Raw genomic sequence first — 13333 nt, forward strand, 5'->3', positions numbered from 1 at the left:
TCCATTGAGGTGGGCCGACCTATCCCCCCCCATATCGGCCCAAGGGAATTTTACCAGCTTTACCCCAGAAACGACTACATATCCTGTTTTGAAGTCATCAGTAGTCGGTTTAGGATAGTGAGTAGTATTTAGGGTTTAGCTCGTACTGCGATTTCATACCCGAAAACTAAACCCTCGCTCTTGCAAAGCCGGAATCGAAGAACTACGTCACAACCAACCGTGAGAGTGCTTTCTCTTTTATCTTTTCAATTTCATCAATTTTTCTCAGCTAGGGTTTCAATTTACTCTATTTCCATCTCGCAATTTCAATTATATACTTTGTGATCTTCTTGCGATCAGAATTTACCTATTGATTTTGAGACCACAAGTTTGCTAAAACCCTAGGCTCATTGTAGTTTTGTTACTGTTTTGATTTTGTTAGGGTTTTTTGAGATCTCAAAATGTCGCAGCAGAACTTGGGCGGTGGTGCGGAGGCGCACGCTCGGTTCAAGCAGTACGAGTATAGGGCCAACTCGAGTCTGGTCCTGACCACAGACTCTCGGCCACGTGACACGCACGAGCCAACCGGCGAGCCGGAATCTCTCTGGGGAAAGATTGACCCCAAGAGCTTTGGTGACAGGGCGTACAGGGGAAGGCCACCGGAGTTGGATGATAAGCTTAAGAAGTCGAAGAAGAAGAAGGAGCGTGATCCCAATGCCGAGCCTGCCCCTGTTCGGCAGAGCAAAAGGCGCCGGCTGCATGAGGAGAGTGTGCTCACGGCCACGGAGGAAGGGGTTTACCAGCCTAAGACGAAAGAGACCCGGGCGGCGTATGAGGCTATGCTTAGTGTGATTCAGCAGCAGTTGGGTGGGCAGCCCTTGAATATAGTGAGTGGTGCGGCTGATGAGATTTTGGCTGTGCTTAAGAATGAGACGTTTAAGAATCCTGAAAAGAAAAAAGAGATTGAGAAGTTGTTGAACCCTATACCTACAACGGTGTTTGATACTTTGGTTCAGATTGGGAGGTTGATCACTGACTACCAAGACGGGAGTGACGCTGGTGGGTCTGCAGTGGCTAATGGTGATGAAGCTCTGGATGATGATGTTGGTGTTGCAGTTGAGTTTGAAGAGAATGAGGAGGATGAGGAGGAGAGCGATCTTGACATGGTCCAGGAGGACGAGGAAGAGGAGGATGATGATGATGATGTGGCTGAACGACATGAGTCTGGGGCTATGCAAATGGGAGGTGGCATTGATGATGATGAAATGCAGGAAGCCAATGAGGGTCTGAGTCTTAATGTTCAGGATATTGATGCTTACTGGCTTCAGAGAAAGATATCTGAAGCTTATGAGAAACAGATTGATCCACAACAATGCCAGAAGCTTGCTGAAGAGGTGCTAAAGATCCTTCCTGAAGGTGATGACAGGGATGTTGAATCAAAGCTACTGTTGCACCTTCAGTTTGACAAGTTCAGTCTTATCAAGTTTCTGTTGCGAAACCGGCTGAAGATTTTCTGGTGCACCCGTTTGGCAAGAGCTGAAGACCAAGATGAGAGGAAGAACATCGAGGAGGAAATGTTGCGTCTGGGTCGTAAAGATTTGGATTCAATTGTGGACCAGTTACATGCCACAAGGGCTAGTGCAAAGGAGAGGCAAAAGAACTTGGAGAAGAGTATTAGAGAGGAGGCTCGCAGGTTGAAGGATGAAAGTGGTGGAGACGGGGACAGGGCTAGGAGGGGGCTTGTGGATAGAGATGCTGATAGTGGTTGGTTGAAGAGCCAGGCTCAGCTGCTTGATCTTGACAGCCTCGCACAAGAGCAAAGTCGACTATTGGTGTCAAAGAAGTGTGTTCTTCCAGATGGGTCTTATAGACATCCCAGCAAGGGTTATGAAGAAATCCATGTGCCAGCATTGAAGCCTAAACCATTTGATGCTGATGAGAAACTTGTAAAAATATCTGCTATGCCAGAGTGGGCTCGACCAGCTTTCAAAGGAATGTCTCAGTTGAACAGGGTACAGAGTAAAGTCTACAATACTGCTCTTTTTGAAGCGGAAAATATCCTCCTATGCGCTCCTACTGGGGCAGGGAAAACTAATGTTGCAGTGCTAACTATCCTTCAGCAGTTTGCACTGCACATGAATCCGGAGGATGGTTCGATAAACCACAATGCTTATAAGATTGTGTACGTCGCCCCTATGAAAGCCCTTGTTGCTGAAGTGGTTGGCAATTTGTCTAATCGTTTGCAGGATTATGGTGTCACAGTGAGGGAACTAAGTGGTGACCAATCAATGACTCGCCAACAAATTGAAGAGACTCAGATTATTGTCACAACTCCTGAGAAGTGGGATATCATCACCAGAAAGTCAGGAGATCGTACTTATACCCAACTTGTCACACTTCTGATAATTGATGAGATTCATCTTCTTCATGATAATAGAGGCCCTGTTCTTGAAAGCATTGTTGCTAGAACTGTTAGGCAGATAGAGACCACGAAACAACACATTCGGTTGGTGGGTTTATCTGCTACACTACCTAACTATCAAGATGTGGCACTCTTCTTGCGTGTTGATAAGGGTCTGTTTCATTTTGACAATAGTTACAGACCTGTCCCTCTTTCTCAACAGTATATTGGAATCATGGTAAGGAAGCCATTGCAGAGGTTCCAATTGATGAATGATATCTGCTACGAAAAGGTGATGGCTGGGGCTGGAAAACATCAAGTTCTGATTTTTGTCCACTCAAGGAAGGAAACAGCCAAAACAGCTCGTGCTATACGAGACACAGCTCTTGCTAATGATACCCTTGGTAGATTTCTGAAAGAAGACAGTGCAAGCAGGGAAATTCTTCATACTCATACTGAATTGGTCAAGAGCAATGATCTTAAAGACCTACTACCATATGGTTTTGCTATTCATCACGCTGGGTTGAACAGGGCTGATCGCCAATTGGTTGAGGATCTCTTTAGTGATGGGCATGTACAGGTTTTGGTTTCCACTGCAACACTGGCTTGGGGTGTGAATCTTCCAGCTCACACTGTGATAATCAAAGGAACTCAGGTTTATGATCCAGAAAAGGGTGCATGGACTGAACTAAGTCCACTTGATGTTATGCAGATGTTGGGTCGTGCAGGAAGACCTCAGTTTGATTCATATGGAGAAGGGATAATCATTACTGGACACAATGAACTACAATACTACCTTTCCTTGATGAACCAACAACTTCCTATTGAAAGTCAGTTTGTGTCCAAATTGGCAGATCAATTGAATGCTGAAATTGTTCTTGGTACGGTCCAAAATGCCAGAGAAGCTTGTACTTGGTTAGGATACACTTATTTGTTTGTTCGCATGTTACGTAATCCAACGCTGTATCGTTTGGAAGCTGATGTTCTCTCAAGAGATATTACATTGGAGGAGAGGCGAGCTGATCTGGTAATCATAACTTCACTTTAATATTTTATTTTCTGATTTTGTTTACACCGTCTGTCATTTTCTTGTTTATCATGTTTGTCTTTTTACTTTCCTTGCAATTTGTTGTTAGTAGAATGCAGCTGTTGTCTAATCTTAGAGTTAAGGATATTTGTTTGATGTTTTTGCTGGTGTCTTTAGTTGTAGCTCTTTGGTCTTAGTGCATATTCCGTCTACTGTTCTCTAACTTCTCCTTTGTGATTAATAGCTGTTTCCCACAAATAAGTGTCTTGGACATATTACTTATAATAGCATATTAATAACATGGGACAATTAAATTAGAAAAGCTAAAAGGTTTGACCTCGTAAATGGTAAATGTAGTAGCCATAGAAGTTTTCTGTTTCATTCTATATGATGATATTTGAGTCTGGGATGACCACTGGGACAGTTTTTGGTACTTGAAAGTTTTTCCTAAATGTTTGTGCCTTGTTATGTCTTTAATTCAATCTTGGCTGAAGTTAACTTATTTCTGTTCTTGCTGGGTTACAATCTGATTTCGCTTTTTGCTGACTTTTTCTTATTTTGTTCATGCTGTTATCCATGATATCATACTTTTGCAGTGTCGTTCCCTCAAACTGTATCTCTTATGGAATCTCACGTTGTCTTAAAACTTTGTTGTTTACAGATCCATTCTGCTGCAACCATCTTGGACAAGAACAATTTGATTAAGTACGACAGGAAAAGCGGATATTTCCAAGTAACGGACTTGGGTCGAATTGCTAGCTATTACTACATAAGTCATGGAACAATATCTACATATAATGAGCATTTGAAGCCAACAATGGGGGACATTGAGCTTTGTAGATTGTTCTCGCTCAGTGAAGAATTTAAGTATGTCACTGTTCGGCAGGATGAAAAGATGGAACTGGCAAAGTTATTAGACCGTGTTCCGATTCCAGTGAAGGAAAGCCTTGAAGAGCCCAGTGCAAAGATTAATGTGCTGTTGCAAGCATATATTTCACAGCTGAAGCTTGAAGGGCTCTCATTGACATCTGACATGGTTTACATTACTCAGGTTTGTATGGTTAATTCTTATTTTTGCTACTGTTGGGAAATACTGCAGCTTGCTTTAGTATTTATTTTGGTTTTGTTTCTCTGTCTATAGTCTGCATAAATTTTCACTTCAACTAGGTTTATTATTATTTTTTTTATGTTTTATTTTTTTGCCTTTGTTTATGTCTCGGATATTGACTTATCAATTTGTTTTCCCTTGGTCAGAGTGCTGGGCGTCTTCTAAGAGCTCTTTTCGAGATTGTCTTGAAACGGGGATGGGCTCTACTCGCAGAAAAGGCTTTGAACTTGTGTAAAATGGTTAACAAGAGGATGTGGAGTGTCCAGACGCCACTTCGCCAATTCCATGGAATAACAAATGATATCTTAATCAAGTTGGAGAAGAAGGATTTGGCCTGGGATAGATATTATGACCTCTCCTCACAGGAACTTGGGGAGCTTATACGAATGCCAAAGATGGGAAGAACACTCCACAAGTTCATCCACCAGTTCCCCAAATTAAACCTTGCAGCACATGTGCAGCCAATCACTCGCACTGTATTAAGGGTTGAACTTACTGTAACACCAGACTTCCAATGGGAGGACAAAGTTCATGGATATGTGGAGCCATTTTGGGTAATAGTGGAGGATAATGATGGAGAGTATATTCTTCATCATGAGTATTTTCTGCTGAAGAAGCAGTATATTGATGAGGATCATACTTTGAACTTTACAGTGCAAATTTATGAACCTCTTCCACCTCAATACTTCATTCGTGTCGTGTCTGATAGGTGGCTTGGGTCGCAAACTGTTTTACCTGTTTCATTCAGACACCTTATCTTACCTGAAAAGTATCCTCCTCCGACGGAGTTGTTGGACTTGCAACCACTTCCTGTAACAGCATTGAGAAATTCGTCGTATGAAGCTCTCTATGATTTTAAGCATTTTAACCCCATCCAGACGCAGGTCTTCACTGTTCTGTATAATTCCGATGACAACGTCTTAGTTGCTGCACCAACAGGGAGTGGCAAGACCATATGTGCAGAGTTTGCTGTATTGAGGAATCATCAAAAGGCCTCTGAGACTGGCATGCGTGTTGTGTATATTGCACCTATTGAAGGTCTTGCCAAGGAACGGTACACTGACTGGCAGAAGAAGTTTGGAACTGGTCCAAAGGGTCTAAATCTACGTGTTGTTGAATTAACAGGGGAAACAGCCACAGACTTAAAACTGCTTGAGAAAGGTCAGATTATCATCAGCACTCCAGACAAGTGGGATGCTTTATCTCGGCGGTGGAAACAGAGGAAACATGTTCAGCAGGTTAGCCTTTTTATTATAGATGAAGTCCACTTGATTGGTGGTCAGGGTGGTCCCATTTTGGAGGTGATAGTCTCTAGGATGAGACACATAGCAAGTCAAGGTGAGAACAGAATTCGTATTGTGGCTCTGTCCACTTCTCTTGCAAATGCCAAGGATCTTGGAGAATGGATAGGTGCTACCTCTCATGGCCTTTTCAATTTTCCGCCTGGTGTGCGCCCAGTGCCACTTGAAATACACATTCAGGGGGTGGATTTAGCAAATTTTGAAGCAAGGATGCAAGCGATGGCAAAACCAACATACACTGCAATTGTTCAACATGCCAAGAATGGGAAACCAGCTCTTGTGTATGTTCCTACAAGGAAACATGCCCGCCTGACAGCTTTGGATCTGATGACTTACTCAGATGCAGATGGTGCTGAGAGTCCGCCATTTTTATTGCGGTCTGCAGAAGAGATAGAGCCTTTTGTTGAGAAAATTAGTGATGAGATCTTGGCACGCACACTGCGCCATGGAGTGGGCTACTTGCATGAGGGCTTAACGAGCGATGATCAAGACATTGTGTCAACTCTTTTTGAAGCTGAGTACATTCAAGTGTGTGTCATGAGTGGTTCAATGTGTTGGGGAGTGCCATTGTCTGCCCATTTAGTGGTTGTGATGGGAACTCAATATTATGATGGCCGGGAAAACATCCATTCTGATTACCCTGTTACTGATCTATTGCAGATGATGGGGCATGCCAGTCGCCCTAAGCTTGATAATTCTGGGAAATGTGTCATCTTCTGCCATGCTCCTCGTAAAGAATACTACATGAAGTTCTTATACGAAGCATTCCCTGTTGAAAGCCATTTGCACCATTACCTACATGATAATCTAAATGCAGAAGTTGTTGCTCGAATTATTGAGAACAAGCAAGATGCTGTTGATTACCTTACCTGGACCTTCTTGTACAGGAGGCTCACACAGAATCCCAATTATTATAATCTTCAGGGAGTTACTCAGAGGCATCTTTCTGATTACCTCTCAGAGCTTGTAGAAAATACACTGAGCGACTTGGAGGCAAGCAAGTGTGTTTCTATAGAGGATGACATTGATCTTTCGCCTTTGAATCTTGGCATGATAGCTTCATATTATTACATCAGTTATACTACCATCGAGCGTTTCAGTTCTTCCTTAACTTCCAAAACAAAGATGAAGGGTCTTCTTGAGATTCTAACTCATGCTTCTGAGTATTCGCAACTTCCTATACGACCTGGGGAGGAAGAGGTTATTCGAAGGTTGATCAACCACCAGAGATTTTCTTTTGAGAATCCGAAATGCACAGATCCTCACATCAAAGCAAATGCTCTGCTTCAGGCCCATTTTGCGAGGCATCATGTGGCTGGTAACCTAGCATTGGACCAGCGGGAGGTCCTCCTTTCTGCAAGTAGGTTGCTTCAGGCAATGGTTGATGTCATTTCCAGCAATGGCTGGCTAAACCTTGCTCTCCTAGCAATGGAAGTCAGCCAAATGGTTACTCAGGGAATGTGGGACCGTGACTCGATGCTTTTACAGCTTCCTCACTTCACAAAGGAGCTGGCAAAGAGATGCCAAGATGAAAAGAGTATAGAGAGGGTATCTGATTTGGTGGACATGGAGAGTGATGAGAGGCGCGAACTACTTCAGGAGCTACTTCAGATGTCAGAGACAGAGATCGAAGATATTGAACAATACTGCAAAAGGTTTCCCAACATTGAAATGACATTTAAGGTGCTGGATAGTGAGAATGTGATGGCCGGGGAAGAAATCACTTTGCAAGTTGATATGGAGCGTGAACGGGTTGGCCCTGTTGATGCTCCAAGGTATCCCAAGACCAAGGAAGAGGGATGGTGGCTGGTAGTTGGGGATACCAAGGCTAACTCACTGCTTGCCATCAAGAGAGTTCCTCCGCAAAAGAAGGCCAAGGTCAAGCTTGGATTTGCGGCTCCTGCAGAAGCTGGAAAGAAGACGTATACTCTCTATTTCATGTGTGATTCTTACTTGGGATGTGATGAGGAACATAGCTTCACTGTAGATGTACAAGAAGCAGAGTAGAGCCTCTGAGGAAGATGATGGGAGAGAATGAAAAGATTTTACTCTTCTGAATTCTTTCCTTCTGATCTTTTGATTTCCAAACTGTTCTACAGTTATGATGTTCCCTATGTTACCGTACTGCTGATGTTGAATTGCTTGTTTCAAAGCAGTTGTAGTTTCTTATTAATCTTTGTTTTTTCGGATGCCTGCTTATCTATGTCGTATCGACTTTTGTTGTCTCTCAGAAACTCCACTCTGGGGTGACTTCTGAGGTTGATTTGGCTTTGAATTTAGGTTGAATTTAGTTATGTCGATTGTGTTGTTTACTTATATTTTGAGGAGCATTGTTATTCTGGGGAAGCAGGATACTTTTTTACCATCTATTTGCGACTTACGTGCCCTTTGTCTGCTCTTTTTCATTACGCTTCCAAACACTTGAAATCTCCACCCCTTTCGTAGTAAAGCCAAACTTGGTTATGGAAGCAGCATGTCCAAGGTTTCCTTCATGTATGTATGCAATGGCCGTGAATGCAGAATTTCCGTTGTTGCAGTTTATTCACATAGCTAAAAAAAAGCACGCCTTGATTTCAAGTAAGGTAGCACCATGGCTTTCAGCTTTCTTCATTCACATTCTTCAGCACGATGCTGTTGTTAATTGCGCTTTACCATCCTTACAGGTGCCCAGAGGCTCCAGCCATCCTTCAAAACCCCATTTTCGACCGTCGCACGCATTCTGGGTAATGCCTGGAACTTCGATTCTGCTGCACATCATCTGTATTCGCTCGAGTGCTTTCTCAATAACAATGTATACAACTCGGTGAATCTTTCTGCCTGTTTCTTTGAATCCTGTTTGATGTTTTTTAATAAACTTGCGGTCTCCATGACTCCATCTGTGTGTAAGTAAGCGTGTGACCGTGCGTCATTGTTTATATGTATCAGTGACTACAAGTTCTAGCTGTTATCAACTATCAGCTACAATGCCCCATTCTGTTCACGTCATCACGTGGTAGTATTGCTAAGCCAGAATCAAACATTGTGGAATGTTTCTATTCCATGAGCCCTCGGTTGTCTGTTGACTAGAATGAATAGCATAATGAACCGATTAAGCATTTTCAAGCTGGGGGTGAGAGAATAAGATTTAAGGATTGAATGACATTGCAGTAATCCATTCTGTTGAAACTGAAGCCTTAAGTCATTGTGAAGCTTAATATATTAGACATCTAGTATGACACATGCATATCCTTAATTACATATATCATATATAGACATACACCCATCCGGACTTCGTTTCTGTGGGTTGATGAGGAACAACAACTTTTTGTTGCTGCATGATACTGGGGTTAATGTTCACCTGTTTGAGTCCGTTTAATTTGTTAATTTTCTGCTGACCTTCTTGTATTGTATATCAAGTTAGTTTTGATATTCAAAAGATGATGAAGATTGCGAGGTGCATGACTGAAAGGTGACTGATGTCTTTTTGGATATAAATTGCAGTATGATACACTCAGTGGGTGGTTGTTGATACTTTAGCCTATGTTGGTAGGCATGAGTCAACTGCGTTGCTGATGCTGCAGCTGGTGCCATAGACACTGCTGTAGGTCTTGGTGATGGTAATGAAGATGAATATGAGGTTTGACATCGAGTCTTTGTGTTTCACACTGCCTTCTGGACGATTTTAATATACTCCAGCTTTATGTTTCACAAAAGCCAACGATTTTGAGAGTTCTCATAAAAAAAAAAAAAAAAAAAAAAAAAAGGGCCAAAAGATGGAAAGCTACTGGCAGTAGAGCAGTGGAGTGATTGAAATATAGGAAATTTAATATTAGATGACTTGGCGTAATTGCTTGGCTACCTGGCTTGTAGATTTTGTCAGACATCTTGTTTTTATTAGCATCTGTGAAGCTTCTCTGTAGATGTTTAGACTCGTTGTATCTTCAAATTCTCCCAATTTCTCAACCGAGTCCAGACCCAGATGCCAAATGCTTTTGTTGCGATATATTGTTCTGGGCTCTCTAATTAATCAACCATGATTGTTAGAATTCCCAAGAGCTGTTACCTTGCACTCTGATATCTCATGAAAATGGCCTATAGCTGCTGTTATACTGCTTTCAGTATATATAGCTTTTACTAAAGAACTTGCATACATGAATCTATAATATCATTAGCATCATTATAAATTTATAATTTCCTCAATGTTTCATGAAAATGGCCTGTAGCTGCTATTATATATCCTGCTATAGCTTTCACTAAAGAACTCGAACACATGAACCTATAATATCATTAGCATCATTAATTATAATTGTTTTAGCTAATAGATCGAGTTTAATATTTGCTGAAAATGTTATGCACTTATGCTCATAGGTTACGGAATCTTTGTCAACTTAACACATTCTCAAAAAGGTGATTGTTTTTGGCTGGATCAATAATGGTGCAGAATGCTGAAAGCGTTGGGTCCTAAGCTCAGAAGGAATCAGTTTGGGTTGCCACAGAAATTTTACATTGAGATACCATGAGAATATAAAAGAAAGACGTGTGTTATATTTTTGAAGTACTGAATTTCTACAAGCTATTGCATGAAGTAGCTACGAAGAAAGTTAACACCACTTCTTTGAAAGAAGTTTTTTTTGGGTATTTCTTGGGTAGTGCCTACCTTCACGACCAATCTTGTTAATTGAGTCAGCCTTATAGTATATGTGGTTGTTCTTCATGTTTAGGCCTTCTGGGTTTTGTACTTTATCCCACCCTACTGAGTCCCATCACCGAACATGGATCAGATTGGTGTTGTGCAAGGAAAGATGAGGATGGATGAAGTACTACGAGTAAAGTTACTCAAAAATATCCTGATACCAAACAATCCCATAACGTTAATGGGAATTGAAGAAGCAACTAAAAAGGAGGGATCTGGGCTTGGGTGGTAGAGGAAGAAGAAGGTAAGAGGAGGAAGCAGCAGCAGAAAAAGAAGCAAAAGAAAGAAAGAAAAAAAAAATTTACTTTTGAGTGTAAATTAGTCTTTTTGCCCTCACTTAGTGCTTCATGTGCGTTACATGTGATCAAGTTAATGGCTCCGTGATGGAAATTGACCGAAGGTACGACATTGATATGAAATAATGAGTCAAGGTATCACATTGATAACTTTGTAAGTTCAGGTATCATTCTGAAAGTCCCCTAAGTGTCCAAATATTATTGGTAAATTTTTCCCATTAGAAAAAAGTCAAAAACAATGTAGATGACGATTGTGTTGGTTTTATTGTATTTTCTTTTTGTATTTAAAGATTCAAAACTTTTATTATTAATATTATTTAAAATAATATCAAAAGTTATCTGTTTTGGTTTTCCAAGAGTCATGTTCTTTTGAACAAGCATGAAGAGTTTATATAAGTTTGAACTCTTCAGACAAGAAAGGCACGCACAACAACTCTCTTCTTTCCCCTATTCTTCATCTTCTTCTATTATCAAAACTTCCTTCTGTACCAATTCATATTCTCCATTCTTGGGTAATCGATAAAAGCTTGGCATCCCGTCTACCATGAACGTGCGAAGCGGATTAGACAACCTGTGAGGAATAAGGGTTGTATCTTGGAGTTTGTAGACGACCGCCAACACCTGCACGAGGGGAGGCGTCTACGGCTTTAGGATAGCGATTACCGTGCCTCTTTTTGTTCTCACATGCCAGATTTCTCTAACCATTTTCCTTCCTCTGATTTATGATTGTGATTATATGAGTGAGTTCTCTGTTTGATTGATTTGATTTAGTGGACTTAGTATTGCACTTCTAACGATTGAATTTGGATGACAATAATACAGATAATGCGGCCTACAATCTATCTTGTGAAAAACAATGCAAAACAATATAGATAACGATGGACTAAATGATAAACACCAGCACACGATAGAGTAAATGATGGACACCACCACAAATAACAAGCTCGCACAGAGTCCACAAACCCAGAAGATCATAATTCTTAAGAGTTAAAAAATTTAAAACTTAGCTAGTATGTAATCAAACTACAAAACCTCAATTGAGGAATAAGTAAATAACTCCAAGCAGTGTGTAAACTACACCACATCTTGGTTATTACTTTTATCACATGACCAACCAAGAAACTCATCTTCATTCAAGATAAAAAGAGGGTTAAGAAGCAAATACTAAGTCTATGTCCACGACTTCACTAACCAAGAACAAAAAAATGTCCCATGGAGTCTCATAACAGAATATTAACGAATTGGACATATTAGATCAAAATTGAAAGTACAGGGGTCTTTTTGATGAAATTAGAAGTTTAGGGACTAAATTAATTTTGGACCTAAACCACAGGGTAGTAATCAGTATTTAGCCATAACTTTTTCATTAATTATTTTGTAAATTGAAAATGTGGCTCTATTGGAATCCCTTGTAAGATGACGATTCACTAGCGTGGAATGCAAAATTAAAGCGTAAATGACATAAATTTTAAAATATATTACACAATAGTTGCCAAAAAAGCTAAGGATTGGACCAGATTGATTGAAACTGGTAAGTACAGGGGAACGCGTGATGAAATTAAAATTGTAAGGGAACAAGTGATTCAGGGTATAAAGGTCAGAGAGGTAAAATGAAATTTGCCCTTAAAACTAAAAGAGCAGACAGGGTAATGAGGTTGAATATTGATTTCCAATAATGATAGGAGAAGAAGTATATAACGGTGTCTCATTTTGGTTTAGTATGAGATGTAATATCACACAATGTCACGTGTAAAAAACAAAACAAAAGAGAAGCAAACTTCGATGTTGGAAGTAGTAATTCATTATAATCTGATTCCAACTCCTCTGCCATCCAGGTGGTTCTTAGCCTTATAGCCGTTGGTCAAATGGCCCTAACCATAACCAATTGCTCACATTCCTCAAGTCCAAGTCCACCCAAGAGCTCAATGACATTGTCTCCATTCTCATGCAATAGATGGTCATGGTACCTTCCTCCCTTTTTTTTTTATGATTATTTATATGCTAGGCTGCTCAGTAGTTTATGAAAAGAGATATGTTGTTTTGGCTTTTATTGAAGCTAACTGGTCAATGGATGGTGATCATTTTGTTGAGATTAATGCTTTCCTGATCCAATTAGAAAACTGTTGAAGAAGAGACTTTTCTACAGCCACTTGCATTAATGTTTTTGCATGAGATCATAAGAGGTTTAATTTTCGTTGCTACACAAAAGGGTTAGTTTCTGCACCATCTTGATGTGAAATCTGCATTTCTGAATGAAGTGCTAAAAGAAGAAGTATTAGTGGGGCAACCACAAGGTTTTATCATCAAGGGTAAAAAGCAGAACAGTTACAAACTGAAGAAGGCTCTTTATGGTTTGAAACCAGCCCCAAGAGCTTGGTGTGGTGAAATTAATTTCAATTTCACATAAAGAACCTTCATTCTACACCAAAAATGAAGGTAAAACAAGCATTCCAATTGTCTCCTTATATTTTAATGATTTGGTGTTTAGTGGAAGTTATGAAGAAATGATTTCAAACTTTAAATCTGATATGATGATGAAGTATGAAATG

The 13333-nt window shown here is 40.5% G+C and overlaps 1 protein-coding gene across 1 annotated transcript; it reads left to right on the forward strand.

Annotated features, from left to right (window-relative positions):
• The first annotated feature begins 80 nt into the window (after positions 1–80).
• LOC112176744 (DExH-box ATP-dependent RNA helicase DExH12) lies at positions 81–8126 on the forward strand. The gene is made up of 4 exons (XM_024314802.2): positions 81–219; positions 422–3407; positions 4069–4458; positions 4662–8126. Exons 2-4 carry the CDS (start codon positions 441–443, stop codon positions 7821–7823), a joined length of 6519 nt encoding a protein of 2172 aa, XP_024170570.1. The 5' UTR covers positions 81–219; positions 422–440; the 3' UTR covers positions 7824–8126.
• The last annotated feature ends 5207 nt before the right edge of the window (positions 8127–13333 follow it).

Source organism: Rosa chinensis, chromosome 7, assembly GCF_002994745.2.
Source record: "Rosa chinensis cultivar Old Blush chromosome 7, RchiOBHm-V2, whole genome shotgun sequence".
NCBI classification, from domain to species: domain Eukaryota; kingdom Viridiplantae; phylum Streptophyta; class Magnoliopsida; order Rosales; family Rosaceae; genus Rosa; species Rosa chinensis.